The sequence below is a fragment of the Dipteris shenzhenensis genome, chromosome 16 (assembly GCF_047967505.1).
Source record: "Dipteris shenzhenensis isolate YYH24624 ecotype China chromosome 16, Dip_SZ_1.0, whole genome shotgun sequence".
NCBI lineage: Eukaryota > Viridiplantae > Streptophyta > Polypodiopsida > Gleicheniales > Dipteridaceae > Dipteris > Dipteris shenzhenensis.
The window spans coordinates 1,287,148-1,304,359 of NC_141611.1; the positions used below are offsets into that span (position 1 = coordinate 1,287,148).

The 17,212-nt window shown below is 42.7% G+C and overlaps 1 protein-coding gene across 1 annotated transcript; it reads right to left on the reverse strand.

Moving 5' to 3' along the window:
* Positions 1-1,135: 1,135 nt before the first annotated feature.
* On the reverse strand, positions 1,136-3,152 carry CSR1 (chlorsulfuron/imidazolinone resistant 1). Its single transcript, XM_087387085.1, has one exon. The coding sequence runs from the start codon at positions 3,149-3,151 to the stop codon at positions 1,157-1,159; it is 1,995 nt and encodes a 664-aa protein (XP_087243211.1). The 5' UTR covers position 3,152; the 3' UTR covers positions 1,136-1,156.
* Positions 3,153-17,212: the final 14,060 nt, after the last annotated feature.

Consider the following 17,212-nt stretch of genomic DNA (forward strand, 5'->3'; position numbering starts at 1 on the left):
TTCATGCTATGACCTCGGGGCCATAGCAATGTTCACAAGCAACTTCCAGAGACGAAAGCCAGAATTGTTAATTGCTTCAGTTTATTGGAGCTAATAAACATAGTAACGAGTCCCATATATATCTTCATAAGACTAAATAGATCCAATATTCAATCTCAAATGATTCATACAGATTTCCTTAACAGCTCAACAATATGACCTCAGCAGCACACACTAAAAACTTTTACAAGATAGAAAAAAAACTTGCAGCAGCTACATTACAAAGCATAGGCTAAAGCACAAAATTATTCAGCGACTCACTTTACATCAATACTCGAGCTGCACTGTGCCATGTTCAATTCACATGGAAATAAAAGCACAGCCCATATGGCAATAGAAATCATTGAATATTACCGGAATACCAGTGATCAATATGCCAACTATATATACCTTTGTAAGACTAGACTATATCCAATCGTACAAATTTCAGATTTTTGTTGTTCTACAATCCTAAATTCTACAATGAAAATAAAAGATAAAATGAAAGAGAAGAGAATGAGGTAGCAAAAAAAAAAACAATAAAAGGTAGACATACCTAGCAAGCAAAGCAATGCTTATGTCATCATCAGTGTCCAAGTATAAGCAGCTGTAATGGGTTTCTAAGGACCCGCAGAGTCTCTTGGGCAAACCCAGTGCTTACTAAAATACGTCAAATAACAAAAGGGAAAGAGAAAGATAACAAGAAATAAAGAAGAAAAGAAGAAGGTGACTAAGCAACAATAAACAAACAAATCAAGAAACAAAAGAGATCAAAAAACAGGAATCTCTCTCTCTCTCTCTCTCTCTAAATGAATCATTTAAAACATGTAAAACTCAAGGAACCACTTATACACTGCTTCCTACAATGATGTAAAATTACTTAGAAAGCACATGCCAACTATGCCTAGAAATGCCAACAATTGCAATCGACTTAAGAGATAGCTAAGGGCCAAAAGTGCAATGTGATTATGTTCCCCACACATTCAAGAAATAAAATTGCAAGCTGAATGATGTTTTAAACCTCAGCATTACGAATCTCACATTAAAAAACTTGAATCGACTGCACACTAAAGAACTTCAAGGCAAGAGAGTAATTTCTACCCACTCACTATGCACGCTACCCTCGCCAGCTAGATATTCAATACTTTACTCTACCGTCTCCGTCAGTAATAATATCCTTAAAGGAGCCTCCACTTGGTATCATGGGAAGTACATGCTCTTGATGAGGCACGATGACATCCAGTAAATAAGGCCCTGGTGTCTCTAACATTTTCTCAATGGCACCTCTAATCTCAGATTTTTTGGAGACTCGAGCAGAGGGTACCTTACATCCCTCGGCCATCTTACAAAAATCTGGAAAGATAGCTTCCTCGTCACTGGGATCCCCAAGGTAAGTGTGAGCTCTGTTCCCCTTGTAGAACCTGTCCTCCCACTGTACAACCATACCAAGATGCTGATTATTCAGAACCATGATTTTCACGGGTAGCTTTTCCACACTAATCGTGGCCAGCTCCTGAATGTTCATCAAAAAGCTTCCGTCTCCATCAATGTCAATAACGGGTAACCCAGGATTGGCGACGGCAGCACCCAATGCAGCAGGCAAACCGAAACCCATGGCACCAAGGCCGCCTGAGGTCAACCATTGCCTTGGTCTGTCGTACTTGAACCACTGTGCCGCCCACATCTGATGCTGACCAACGCCTGTAGTGATTACGGCATCACCTTTTGTGAGGTCGTGAAGCACCTCAATGGCATGCTGCGGACAGATAAGATCATCAAACGAAGGATAGGTCATCGGCCATTTGGTCTTTTGGTCCGCAAGCTCCTTCATCCATGCAGAGAAGTTGAAGGTTAACTGTCGTTTCTTAATAAGGTCATTGATACCTTCGAGAGCAAGGCGCATATCAGCACAAAGAGAGAGGTGCGCTTGCTTGTTTTTGCCAATCTCAGCCGAATCCACGTCAATATGTACGATGCTTGCATGACTGGCAAAAGTCTCCAACTTGCCTGTCACCCTGTCATCGAAGCGCACTCCAAACGCAAGTAGCAGATCGGATTTGTCCACTGAGTAGTTTGCGCAAACAGTACCGTGCATGCCAAGCATCCGCAAACACCTCTCATCAGAAGAAGGGAAGACTCCGAGACCCATAAGAGTAGTCGCCACGGGGATTCCGGTCAGATCAACGAACTCTCTCAGCTCTTTGCTTGCGTTAATACAACCCCCTCCGCAGTACACCACCGGTTTGCGAGAATTAGAAATCAAACGAAGAATTTGCTCCAGATGCGAGAACTCGGGAGGTTTTGGCAAACGTTGCAGATACCCTTGAAGCTTCATAGGTTGCGACCAGTCGGGTATCGCCATTTGTTGCTGAACGTCCTTCGGAATGTCAACGAGCACAGGACCTGGCCTTCCAGAGGACGCTAAGAAGAAGGCTTCCTTCACGACACGAGGGATGTCCTCCACATTCATGATGAGATAGTTGTGTTTTGTGATGGATCGGGTCACCTCGACGATGGGGGTCTCTTGGAAGGCATCTGTGCCGATCATTCGCCGGGGGACCTGTCCCGTGATGGCAACCAGAGGAATACTGTCCAGCAATGCATCCGCCAAACCGCTCACGAGATTCGTCGCCCCAGGACCAGAAGTGGCAATGCACACTCCCACTTTGCCGGAGGCTCTTGCATATCCCTCCGCAGCGAACACCTCCCCCTGCTCGTGCCTGCACAGCACATTCCTGATAATGTTGGACCGGGTAAGAGCCTGGTGAATCTCCATGGAAGCTCCCCCGGGGTAAGCAAACAAGTCTTCGACGCCCTCCCGCTCCAGCGCCTCCACGAGGATGTCAGAGCCCTTGCGGGGCTCATCGTCTGCGAATCTGGGCTTGAAAGAGTGAGTAAGCGGACGAGAGAGGGGAGCCAAGGGAAGGTGGAGCTTGGAGGGGGTATGGAGGGAAGCTGGTTGGGAGTCGAGGGCGCTCCGGGCGAGGGAGGAGGAGCAGCGATAGCCAAGGCTCCTGAGGGAAGCAGCAGAAGGAGGAGGACAGGCGAAGGCCATAGCCGCAGTACAAGACGAAGAAGAAGGAGAGGCAGCAGGAGCCGCCATCGCCACCGCCATTGCTGCAGAGGTCACCATAGCTAACAAGCAAAAATAAAAGAACTCCCTCATAAAACACAAATCTTGGCATTAACCAGGATCCACGTGTCGCCCTTGTCACCCCATTATCCATCACTATTTCATTATTAGTCATTTTTTTGACTCTACTTTGTATAAAAACTTGTAACGTTTGATTGGAAAGCCAATGCAAAAATACCTCTAAGATATAAAATTATTTGTTTTAAGTCGTGCCCATGAAGATTATAGTATTGGTGTTATGTTTCAAACGTACTTTGCTTGTAACTTTCTACACGTGCTTGGCTGTTACTAATGAGTACTACACCAAACTTACAAAGGCTACCAAAGGCATCACGTCAACTTGCCTCCCAACTTGCCTCCCTCCCTCCCTCCCTCCCTCCCTCCCTCCCTCTCTCTCTCTCTCTCTCTCTCTCTCTCTCTAGAAGCACTTCCCATTGAGGAACGAGGACGAGGATGACCAACGCTCTCTCAAGCTAGAAGCGCTTCCCATGGGGGAACGAGGATGACCAATGCTCCTTTAAAACATGACCTTAAGAGTAATGGAGGAGATCTCCGACAAGGCTACCTGTGACTTGCATGTGTGCCCAGTTTCTAAATGCACACGTATGCGCCCTCAATCCTGACATTTGTTACCTTTTTATTGACTATCAGAGTCAAATGAACTATATGAACCTTAATGCTTCTTTATCACACTAGACTCCTTTCATATTTTGGTATATTTCTCACATCTTTTTCTATTTGAACAAATAGGCTTCAAGAGATGTCTTACGCCTATTCACATATTACAAATGATATGTTATGCCCTTTTGGTCTTCCATAGATATGGATATGTTTTAATTATTTCACAAATATGGACTCACAATTACACGTCTTCTTATCTCTTTTTCTCCTTTTTTTAAAATAAAATCTGGCTTATATTAGAAGAAAATAAAAAGCATACAAGAATTTGGCTAAGCGAGAAGGGCGCAGTACCCATGGCCTACGCTGATACACATTAGGATTTGAGGCACGAGTAGCAAGACCCATGTACAGTGGGTTAGAGGCCCGCTCCGCCGGGTCTCAAGGTGGGATCTTAAAAGGTCTTTAATTTCACGAAATTAAATTTCAAATTTCAAATTTCAAGACCCCCTCCACCATAGGCAATTCTTGGCTTGGCTCTATGCTCAGTTGTTGGGTATGTTTCCTCATGGGGTGGAAAAATGGCAAACATTCTTCATGGGTGTTCATTCTCAAAGGTTTAGCATGGGCCTTGTTTTTTGTGAGGTGTCAAATGATGGTTGGCTTGGACACGTCGAAGGTTGAAGGAATAGGATTGGTGCATGCAAGGGCAGTGCAATTTGATTGGCAGTCGGGGCGACTAGCTTGTGCATGCTCACCACTTGGCGATCTTCTATAATTGTGGAGAGATGGCGGTGATGTCCTTCTTTTTCAAGTCATGAGCCTGTAGAGAGTTCGTCGTCTTGCAACTCTTATGAGAGTCAACTAAAGCATCTTTACGTGTCTGTGACTAGTGAAATAAGAGCAGCTGCTCTATGTTAGGGTCTATAGTTTTGTATCTGTAGTCTTGTAAGGCCAATAAGCCTAGTTGGGTTGAGGCCCCATGTCCACAGTATTGAGTATGATTTTGTCCCTCCTGGAGTCTTCAATATAAGATGGTTTTGTATGAAATGCTTCAATGTGATTTTAGTTGCTTATCGCATGAGATATGAGCTCTATTAATTTTGATCACGCTATCTCAATTCGATATCTCTCTGATTTATAACGTCATTTTATGTGTAAACTGCAACTTGGGCTTAGAGAGTTATTATATCAAATGTGATACTTGAGTATAGAGGTCTCAAAAACCCAAAAATTGGTATCAGATCTGAACCGATTCAGTAGCCCGTCAAGTGTTTGTGTCTAATCGTTGTCAAGTGCCGAGAATTAGAGAAGTATCTCCTTGGCGACGTGGAAATGGAATCCATGAAAAAGCAAAAGGCTTTTGAGAGTATCATTGTTAAACTCAATGTTGAAAAAAAGTCATCATGGCAACTAGCTACACGATTGGTCTTTATGCATAAAGGATTATGGAGTGTTGTTGCAGATACCGAGAAGAAGCCCAAAAGGATTATGGAGTGTTGTTGCAGGTATCGAGAAGAAGCCCAAAAGCAATTGTCGTGAAGATGATCGAATACTAGCATGGGAGAACAAGAATGAGAAGGCCATTGGTTTAAGGGGACGGGCACTTGGAACTGATTATTTCCATCACATTGACACAGGTAAAACTGCAGCTATTCTGAACTGGACTATTCAGGAGATATTGTTTAGGGTGTGGATGAAACACTCCAAAGACATGTTAAAACACAAACTCTATAGTTTGTAGATGGAGGAAGCTAATAGTGTGGAGACGTTGTTCAGGGTACGGATGAAACCCTCCAAAGCCATCTTAATGAGAGATCTCAATAACGAAAGTGGAACGGAAGAGGGTGAGAGAGAGGGAGAGCCAGAAGAGAGAGCCACACAAGTTTTGGTGGATGCTAAAGACCCTAATCTTCTATGTCATCCATATATATATGTGTTTGAGTATTGCACATAACTGGGGTTAAGGTACAGTGGCCTTTAACCCCCACAAACTCCCCCTTAAAGGCCAATGTGCCTTTAAGGGATAACAACCAGTGGACATACTATCCAATGCACATCAATGCATGACAATACTCAAATCGCTGACTAGGTAGACCTTCATCAGCATATCTGCAGGGTTATCATCTGTATGAACCTTGACAAGCTCTATGCGCTTGTCCTCGAATACATCCCTGATGAAATGGTACCTGACCTCTGTGTGTTTGGTCTTTGCATGAAAGACCGAATTCCGTGCTAGCTGAATAGCACTCATGGAATCACTATGCAATGTCAGTACACTTGTATAAATCCCCAAATCTCCCACTAGTCGATCAAACAATATAGCCTCCTTGCAACCCTCTATGGCTGCAACATACTCGACCTCTATGGTAAAGAAAGAAATGCACTTCTGTGCACGAGACATCCATGACACTGCACCACCTACAAAGGTGAACACATAACCAAAAGTGGATCTCCTGCTATACACATGCCCTACATAGTCTAAATTCGTGTACCTAAGTACACGCATCTCTCCTCTGCCAAAGTAGATGCACATCTCCTTGGTACCCTTCATGCATCTGCCAAAGCAGATGCACATCTCCTTGGTACCCTTCATGTACCTCATGATGCACTTAACTACCTCCCAATGCCTCTTTCCTAGGTTAGCCATATACCGGCTAACAACTCCCATTGCAAATGCAATGTCCGGTCTAGTAGCTATCATTGCATACATAAGTCTCCCCAACATAAGATGCGCATACCAAGAATATGACCTGCAGGTCCCAAATCCTTCATGTCAAAGGCCTCATGCAACTTGGCCTTCCATGCATCTAGCTCATAAGTGTTCTTGCTAGCCAATAGCATATCATCCACATAAAGTGCCAGGAGTATCACCCTATTATCCTTAGCCCTTTTTGGGTAGAGGCAATGATCAATCTCACTTCTTCTGAAACCCTGGGACCGAATGAAAGCATCAAACTTTTGATACCATTCTCTAGGTGCTTGATTAAGTCCATAGAGACTCCTTTTCAGCTTGCAAACAAAATGCCCTTTGCCCTTTTCTTCAAAGCCTTCCGGTTGTACCATGTAAATTCCCTCATGCAAATCCCCATGTAAGAAAGTTGTCTTGACATCGATCTGCGTAAGCTCCATATTCTCTACTGCCACAAGTCTAAGTACGCATCTAAGTGTGGTCATCTTCACAACCGAAGAGAAGATCTCATCAAAGTCCACACCCTTCTCTTTCTTGAACCCTTTAGCAACCAAACGGGCCTTGTACTTAGGCACATCATCACCTGTGACCTTCATCTTGTAGACCCATTTACATGGCAATGCTTTCTTTCCGTGTGGCAAAGAAACCAAGTCCCAAGTCTTCTTTTACATGAGTGAATTCATCTCTGATTGCATAGCAAACTCCCACTTGCTCTGATCCTCATGCATCATAGCCTCTCTGTAGCAAGAAGGCTCCCCGCAATCAGCAATCATCACATAGTCTGCCCCTAGAACAAATCTCTCAGGCGGTCTACACACTCTAGATGATCTTCTCAAGGGCATTTCAGCTTGTTGTCCCACCTGCATATTAGCCACATTTGGCTCATCATTTCCACCAATAGATGGTCCATCATCTGCCCTTGATTATGTACCTGTGGGAGTACCTGGTGGCACCATTTCCTACACATTTGGTGCATGGATAGCAAGGCTATCTATCAACATATTCAGGTGGATTCACATCCTAGAAAGTGATTCTCCTCATTTCCACATCCCTCATGGGTGTCTTATGCATTTTCTTCTCATTAAAGACCACATCATGGCTTCGTATGATCTTCTTTGCTCCCAAAGATGATAGCCCATCTCTCCACTTTCACCAGATGGCATAAGAGTTTCATTCCATTCTGGCTCATGTGCCCCAACCTGCAATGCCACATAGAAGTACTTGGCTGCTCGGTTATTACAACAACATGATGAGACACCCATGATACATGTAAGGGATACAAAGTCCCACACTTGGCACCCCTGGCCAAAACCATAGAGCCCTTCTGAATTTTCCAACTCTGAAAGCCAAAGGTGGTCTAAAAACTAGCATCATCTAGCTGACCCACTGAAATGAGACTCTTGGTCAGCTTAGGCACATGTGTCACATTTTTCAAAACAAATGTAGAACCATTTGCAAAAGAAAACTTTATGTCACCTGCTGCACCTGCTCCCATGATGTCACATGCATAGTTATTTTCAAGATGCACACAACCTGTCTTTCCACTATCATAAGTGGAGAACCATTGAGTAACATGGAATAAAGCACCAGAATCCAAAATCCAATCCTCGGAATATGCATCATCTGAAGTGATAAGTCTGCAGGTAGACTAGTCATGAAGAGAATGTCATTGTTACTATTATCAGTGACTACATTAATCTCGTCAATCTTCATTTTTCCTTTGTCCTCCCTTGGACTCTCTTCCTTCTTATTTGCACCCCAATTTGCATTATTTTTCTTATTCTTTTTCTCTCTTTTCAGCTTGTAGCAATCCTTTTTCATGTGGCCCTTCTTGCCACAATGGTAACACTCAATGTTCCGTGCCCTAGATTTGCTACAATACTTTCCTCTTTCTTGGGACTTCCCCCTGAACTATGATCTGCCCCTTTGCACATGTACTCCACTAGGTGCAGAGATATTAACAACTGTATGGAAGGTATCCCATGAGGATGGCAATGAACACAAGAGAAATATTGCCTTAGTCTCCGCATCAAAATTCATCTTCTGAGCTTGAAGTTGGCTGAAAATAATATTTAAATCATTCAAGTGAGAAGCAATATAGACCCCTTCCTTCATCTACAACTCAAACAACCTCTTCATGAGATAAACTTTATTAGAGGCAGTTTCCTTCTCATAAGTGGCACATAATTTCCTCCCCAAATCTTCCATAGTATTGTGAAATAAACTTTCCACAAATCTTCCATAGTATTGTGAAATAAACTTACTCTACAAGATGAAGTCTAACAGTAGACTTTGCTAATGCATCCAACTCATTCCAATCATCCTCAGACATATGTGAAGGCTTAGCTCCAATCCTTGCCAAGGGTTTAATCTGCTTCTTTTGAATAAGCACATCAAACTTTTTAATGCTGAAAAACTTCTTTTCAGACATGGAAGAGGATGCCATGATGCAAATGAAACAAAGTCCCAAATGCTAGTACCTGCAAGAGAGAAATCACACCAAATACCAGGTGCACCCAAATGTGTATGCCAAAATGGAAGGTAATATCACCAAACCTCAAAGGCTCAAAGCATCAAAAAATGCAATAGACTCATGTGCATATACTATGCATCCACATGAGCAAATCTAGCCCAAAAGAAAATGCCAACTGCAATGGCAATCCCAATGCCAATACGTGCCAAAATGTCTCAAGCATAAATGTTGTCCATGAGCATATGCATCAACAAAATCTCATCCAAGAAATCATAGCACAACCTGTCCATCCACTACAATATGTCAAAGTTGCCCCTCAGCATAAAATAGCATCTGTGTGCTAAACGTCCATCACTAAAGCATCCCACAAGGCAATCTGGGCCTATCAGTGCATCCAACAAGAATTGCAATGCATCCAAATGGCCTATAAAGCATCCATTGCAACCCAATGCAAACCACAAATGAGCACACATGGCTCAGCAGACTGCAACCAGAGTGATATGTATAAGGTATATCCAAAAAATCATGGCCCCATGGCAATGAGCACTAGTGAAAATAGAACCTAGGATGCCTCAAAACATGGGTATCACTGCATAATCAGACTCAACAAGACAATCTGCAATTATATCTCTTCTGCTGGGACTCCAAAATAGCAACCGATGAATGGGAAATAGGGAGTCAACCCTTGCAATTGACCTATAATCCAAAAATCAAAGGTTTGAGCCTTTGAATGGATTTTTGACTGAGAAACAGACTCTCCCCCCCTCCCTCCCTCCCTCCCTCCCTCCCTCTCTCTCTCTCTCTCTCTCTCTCTCTCTCTCTCTCTCCCCCCCCCACCCCCAATTCCTCGCCCCCCCCCTCTCTCTCTCTCCCTCTCTCTCTCTCTCTCTCTCTCTCAGTGGTAGACACATGCATGTGTAACTTTGTGTGTTTGCTCACACATCAAAAAATGCATTCACACTCACACATGCCTAGAGAACCAATATACACATGTACATATGTATAGACACACCCCATGTGTGCACACATAGGCACACACATATACGCTTGCACATGTGCACTTACACGATTACACACGTGCTTGAGCATGTGTGTGTAATTTTGTGTGCATGTGATGCTAGTATATGCATGTGTGTCTATTTGTGTGTACACGTATCTATGTATATGCACTATGGAAAAGGGGGAGGAAACTTGATAAGAGTTATCTGAGCTTTCATTAAGATTCCTTACATTCACGTTCTCAGTTTGATGCATTGGAGCTTTCCAAATGATTGGGATAAATGGTGATCTTTTGTTCACATGGATGGATGTGTCACTGGTTCTTCGACCTTGCACTTGATAGTTTACAACCCAAGAAATCTATTGAATGTTGAACCTTTTTTATCTCCTCCTCTGAAAATTAAGGCAAAGGATCTCCCACCAACTTATGCATGATTGGTGGGTAATCTCCCAACATGATAGGATCTAGAAACTTACATAGAATTCAAAGATGATATCAAAGGCTGTAGCAAAGCTAGAAATTTAACCCATCATTGGAGACTATCCAAAGTATGTACCACAGTGCTTTACATTCAAGTTCTAACATTATGTTGTAGCTTACCACCCAACATAAAAATCTAGGCTTCCCTTAACATCTTTTGCATCCATCTTGTTTCTTAGAGGAACAAACCAATTATGAACACATTACCCAATCAAGTGGAAAACTCTTGTCCAACTACATCTTGCACATAAACTATTTCAAAACTTCCCTTATGCTTCTCATGATGCCTGATGACACCAATTCTTCCTTTATTATGATGCGCATGCGTGCGCACACACACACATACACATATTTTCCTTCGCCCCATTTGCATTCACACATTTAACTTTTTAAAGCTTTTACCCTTTTGAAAAGCCTTTTTTTATTGACCTTATCCACCGTTACCTCTCTCTACTTTAGCCCCCCCCCTCATTTCCCCCACCCCCTATTTTTTCCGTAATTTCTCCATATTTTTTGCCTAATTTTTTCCTAATGTTCTTCTAAATTTTCCTACATTTCCCCCTAACTTTCTTTAATTCTTTCCTAATTTCCTAACTTTCCTTAATTATTTACTATTTCTCCCTATTTTTTTGTAATTTTTATTATTTTCCTAATTTTCCTATTTTTTGTATTTTCTCCTCTCCTTATTTTTTCCTAATTCCCTATTTTTTCCCCTCCCCAACTCTCCTTATTTTCTCCTCTCCCTAGTTTTTCCTAATTCTCCCTTTTGTGCTCCCAAATTTCCCCCTTTTTTCGTATTTTCTCCCTAATTTTCCTATCCTAAATTTCCTATTAGTTCTTCTCCTATTTTCTCCCTAATTTCTCCCTGATTTTTTCCTAATTTCCCCTCTTTTTTCCTATTTTCTCCCTAATTTTTCTATTTTTCCCTCTCCTAATTTTCCCAATTCCCCTCTCCCCCTTTATACTTCAACACCCCCTAACTAATCCCCAACTACTCCCTATTTACCCTTTTGCCTCCCAACCCCCAAACTATGCTCGCTACCCCCCCTACTGTGGGAGAGGAGAGCACACACAAAGAGATAAGGAGACACCAAAAGTGGTCGAGCAAAAGCTACTCCAGAGTATTCCTCTATCATATATATATGAGTATACATGGGCACTGTATAAGTGGGTGGGCACACTGCCCTTTACCCCAACAACCTCCCACTTAAAGGCAGTGTGTCTTTAAGGGAGTATAGTACACATATAATACAATCAGCCATAGGCTGAAAAACAAGATGACCAGACTGTTATCCTATGCCCATCGGCACTTTACAATGTGCAAAGTGCATAGAAGATAAGCTGCTAGCAGACATCAGGTTTGTAGGATAGAAAATGACAAGTTGTAGATGCCTATCAACTAAGATCTCATGCCAGATCTCATTGGGAGAGTGAACTCTCACCACCACGTGCTCTTGTGCTAAGTCCATAGCACCCGAATTGTCACTGTGCAAAGAAAATGTCTCTGTACCACCTGTGACCATAAGCACATGCCCTACAATAGAACTCTACTGGTCTACCCAACCTACATCACCTGCATGCTGCTCTTGGAAGCATAAGGACCTGATGTCCACAACCGCTTCCCTACTGCCAAATTCTGCCATAATCATGCTACCAACTCCCACTGCAATGGAAGCAAGAACCGGAAGTGTAGCCCCAATGGCAAACATGTGAGAACCAAGTCTCAATACAGTCATGGATGCATGAAGTACTATGGCTATCATATCAACCATAACTTGCTGCTCAACTGATCTGTGATCGTCGAACCTGCAGTGTTTCAAGTACCAATATAGGCAATGGAGTACTCAGTATCTTCCCCCTCTCCATACTGAAACAACCAAGTATCTGACAAACATCATCAAGACCATGCAGCTCCCACTGCAAAGAATCCCTGTCCATAAGGAACCATATGGCAAGTAACCCCTCAGAAGGATAGCAACCTCCTAAATACTGAGACCATAACCTGTCTCACTACGCATCACATCCTGAGCTCTCATAACGGTAACAAACCTATGAAGCCAAGCTCGAGGGGATTGCTTCTGGCCACGGAGGCACTTACGAAGCAAACATATCAATGATTCCTGCCCATGCGCAATATGACCCGAGTCAATAACTGCAGAAACCACATATGTCCTGGCATAACCAGCCAATGGATTATACTGGGCATCATTAGCCAAGGTATCCTCCTCACCATGCATAGCCTCATCCTCATCTACAAGAGGCACTCCGCATCCTGGGAGTAAACTGTAACTGTCCATAGAAGATGCATCAACAATCTCCATAGGAGTATAAACCTATGGCATACTCGAGATATCTGACCGTCTCTGACCAAAATTAGAAAGTAATCATGGCTACCCCAACTTTATAACTTGCTCACTGTGGGAAAAACCTCCCATTCCAAGGGATATGGCTGCCCCTGCAAAGAATTCGGAGGTATTAGTGCACTTACACCCTCCTGGAATACCACTGCCCTACTCTCCACAATCCTAGGCTGTTTAAACATAGCATCCTCTCTGAAATAGACATTATGGCTATGTATCAACTCTCTAGTTGAAAAATCCCATAACTTGTAGTCCCTACTGGACTCACTGTATCCAAGGAAGATACACCTTCTCGATCGGGAACCATGAGCATAAGCCTCGCGGCCAAACACACGTAAATGCTCATAACATGGTGCTATGCCTGTCAAGAAGTCAAATGGCACTCTACTATTCAGAGATCTCCTGGGTGACGTGTTAAGCAAGTATGCAGCTGTCTTACATGCCTCAGCCCAATAGCATTCGGTAAGACCTGCATACCGTAGCATGCTACCAATCTTGTCCAATAGAATTCGATTTATGCCTTTTGCCAAGGCATCGTGAGCAGAAAGATGAGGAGTGGTCAACACCCTCCTGATACCAAATGTATCACATAGATGCTGAAATCTAGAAGAGGTAAACTCTACATCACCATCAATCATCAAGCTCAATAGCTTCTTTCCTAACTGATTTTCAGCATTACCCAAGAAGCGCTGAAATGTATCATAGACATCATGCTTCTGCCGAATCGGATATACCCATATGTACTTTGTAGTAGCATCAATAAATGTCACAAAGTAAGAGGCGCCACCCAATGAAACGGTAGGCATAGGCCCACAAACTGCACTATGCTGCAATGGCTCAACATATCTCTCACTGATTGTCTTCCTCACAAAAGAGGATCCTGACTACTGATCATCATCATAATCATGACATAAAATTTGAGAGACATCCATAACAGGAATGTATCTCAATGTTGTAAGGGCTTCCATACCAGCAGTAGACATATGTCCAAGTCTGGCATGCCATAAACTAATTGATGGCTGCTTACTAATCATAAGCATCTTATCTTGGACACCTGATACATGCAATGCATAAGAGAATCCAACCCGTGATCCCCTAGCCATAACCAGATTGCCTTTAGCAATCTTCCATGCATGATCACCCAAAGAGACATGATAACCTGCCTCAACCAACTGTCCAGTACTGATCTTGCTTGTAGCAAGTCGTGGTATATGTCTAACCCTCTGTAGAACAAGAATAGAGCCACTAGGCATAACAAGGTGGATATCCCCATAAACATAGACATCCATAGAATGATCAATGCCCATCAAACCACTCTCCACAATGCATTCCTGATATGCATTGAACCATGACCTATGAGGGGTCATATGACATGAAGCACATGGATCTAACATCCAATCACTGAGAATGGGTACATCAGTGGCCAAGAAGACGGTGTCAGACATAAACAAAAGAATGCCTTCATCACTGCTACTGTCAGTGGAAACCCTGGCATCCACACCTTGAAGCTCAACATGCTTCTTCTCCTTCTTCCTGTCATTCTTAACCTTGCTCTTCTTCTTGTATTTTCTCAGCCATTTCCAACAATACTTTTTCATGTGGCCATACTTTCCATAATAGAAACATCTAACACAAGTCCGAGAGCTAGACTTGCTCTTGGAATTCCCCCTTGAACATGACCTGTTTCTACCAATAGATCTACCTCTGGAGTGCATATCAAGGCTGTATTTCAGCATATCAGGGCATTTCAACCCATCATGCTATAACATAACACTATCATGGTCATACATCCAGCATATATGAGTATAGAACTCAAATGCATGGCAGTCTACACCCTGTACACCATCTTGTACCGGCAAGTAGACCGACTTCGAGAGTGGTGACTGAATGATAGAGCATGCTTGCTCATCCATGTCATCCCAATCACTCTGTTTAATGCTATTACCTTGACACCTTTGCATTGAATGGGCTTATGCTGCTTTTTCTGCACTAACACATCATAAATCTGCTCTTTCCAATACTGAAAGTTTGATCCATCTAGCCTCTCAATATCAAAGAGGGCACTACCAGCTATAGATGCCATATCTGTGGCACAATAGCTCACAACCAAAGAACAGTATAGTGCAATAGGCAACCCAAATGACCAAAAAATAGTGTTGTCCAAACCAATCAAGTCTCCAAATAAACTAGCTGATCCAATGCTCAAAAGCACTCAGCCATAAAGAGGCATAAACAAGAATATATGCAACCCAGTAACCTACCAATGCCTGGCAATCCAAGTAAGAAATGCACTGAACCAAATGAGCAATGCCTACTCAACCAATGGCAATAGGAGCCGAGCTCAACTATCCATAAACATCAATGCGGCATCCACTAATGCAAATCCATAATGCATCGAAATGGCATTTACTGCATCACCAATGTATCACCTCAAGTGTGCAATCCTTTGGCAACAAAATCAAGCATTCACCACTTGCCAAATGTGCCAAAGTGACTTGCCAAAATGCCAATAATGCCCTTAGACTGAAGTGAGTTCCCAATTCACTGTTGTGCAAGAGAAATTCGAGAAATTCCTACAATACCTCACAGCCACTTTGGGCAAGATAACACGCTATCCCTTTTTTTGAATAGCGATATCTTTTCACTGAAAGAGTAGATGACAAAGCTGTAAACAGCAAAGTTGTAGCTTAAAAAAAATCTACAACTTATCGGTTGACCTCAAGGGCCAAATCCTTGTGGATTCTCAGATATTCTCACCTGAAAAACAGCTTCTTGCACATGCCACAAATAGACAGTAGACTGCAACTTTTTGTGGTCTTGCAGAGGCTGTAACTACTGCAGCTTATACCAGATCAACTTGATTCCAAAAGCAAAGTTGTAGTATGTTCTGTGAACTACAACTTCCCAGTTTGGCACAAAGTGCAATTCCACACCAGGAAATAGATATTCAGTCCTGAAAATGATTGTTTTGTCATAAAAACAGCAACAACAGCAATTGTAATGTCCTGACCAATGGCAAACACAATGCCATAAAATCAGCTCCGAATATGGTAACAAATCAGCCCCAAAATGCTGACAAAATACATCGAGCAGATCACCCCGTATGTCAACTGCAACACCAGCAAAATGGCAATTACAATGCCCAACCAAATCAGCCCCGAGAATGCTCACAGATCAGCAATAAAATAGCCCAAAAGCACTGGCAAAACAGCCCCGAAATGTGCTCCAAACAATGGCAAATCACTGACAATACATCCTCCTCAGATGTTCAATGAACTTACATAAACACCACCATACATGTAGGTGTAAAACTATCAAAATGTCCATTGAATCACTATCAAAATAACCTCAAAGTATGTGTCCACAGTCGACAAAAGTATCTGCAATGGCCTCTGACAAGAGAACTCCTAATCTGAGTCTCTGTTATCCTACTGTCACTCAGAGGAAGACAAAAGAGCCACGTCATCTACGTAAAGCAATATCCAGATCAACATGCCCACAAGAGAGCAACCAACCCCCTCCCCCCCTGGTGTCTGCATCACTGTCTCAAGCTCGTCAATGTAGAGGGAAACAAGGTAGGTGATAATGGACACCCTTGTTTGACCCCAATAGTGCTCAGGATCTTGTCTGTCCACCAAGACCCTGCCCGAACTCTGCTTGAAACTCTCTCATAAAGTGCCATGATAGCCCAAATGATCTCCTGGTCATAACCCAAATCCTGTAGGCACCGTATGAGGCGGGCTTTCGAAACCGTGTCAAATGCCTTGCGGAAATCCCATCTGCTTCCGTGCCCTCACCTCCTCGATGATACACCTGAGCATGAGAACGTGGTCCATGGTTCCATGATCACGTGCTTCTCTAAGTCCTCGACACTCTGTAAATCTGCTGACCTCGGAATCGTATTAACCGTCATTGGATGCCAAATACGGCTTAATTGGATCAGAAGTAGCATTATGTACATAGCAAAAGAAACACTGTGCAACTCTTGATTAACATTTGCAACTTAATAAATGAAGTTGATCCTGTATTAAATCATACAAAATCATGATGTAGGTATCTTCACTTTCTCTTTTTAGCAATTCACATTGATAAGTCTGTGAAGGGCACATAAAGTGAGAGTGCAATGTCCTAAAAATTCAAGCAAAATGAGAAAGGGAGTGTTAGTTGTCAAAGGTGTTTGTACTGGGCAATAACTAATAAAGATGGAAGTGAATTATAGAAGAAATAAGGGTGAGGGCATGAAGCATGCGTGCAAAATGTTGGGGAGAGAAGAATAATAATAATAAAAAGAAACTCTTTACCAAAGCACATACCCAACACTTTGTGAGCACTTTTGCCATTGCATGAGCTACGACTATATATTGTGTGTGTGTGTGTGTGAGAGAGAGAGTGAGAGAGAGAGAGAGAGAGAGAGAGAGAGAGAGAGAGAGAGAGGGGT

Bases quoted from the DNA above. Each gene is read 5' to 3' on its own strand.
- CSR1 (XM_087387085.1), bottom strand. From the start codon at position 3,151: ATGGTGACCTCTGCAGCAATGGCGGTGGCGATGGCGGCTCCTGCTGCC.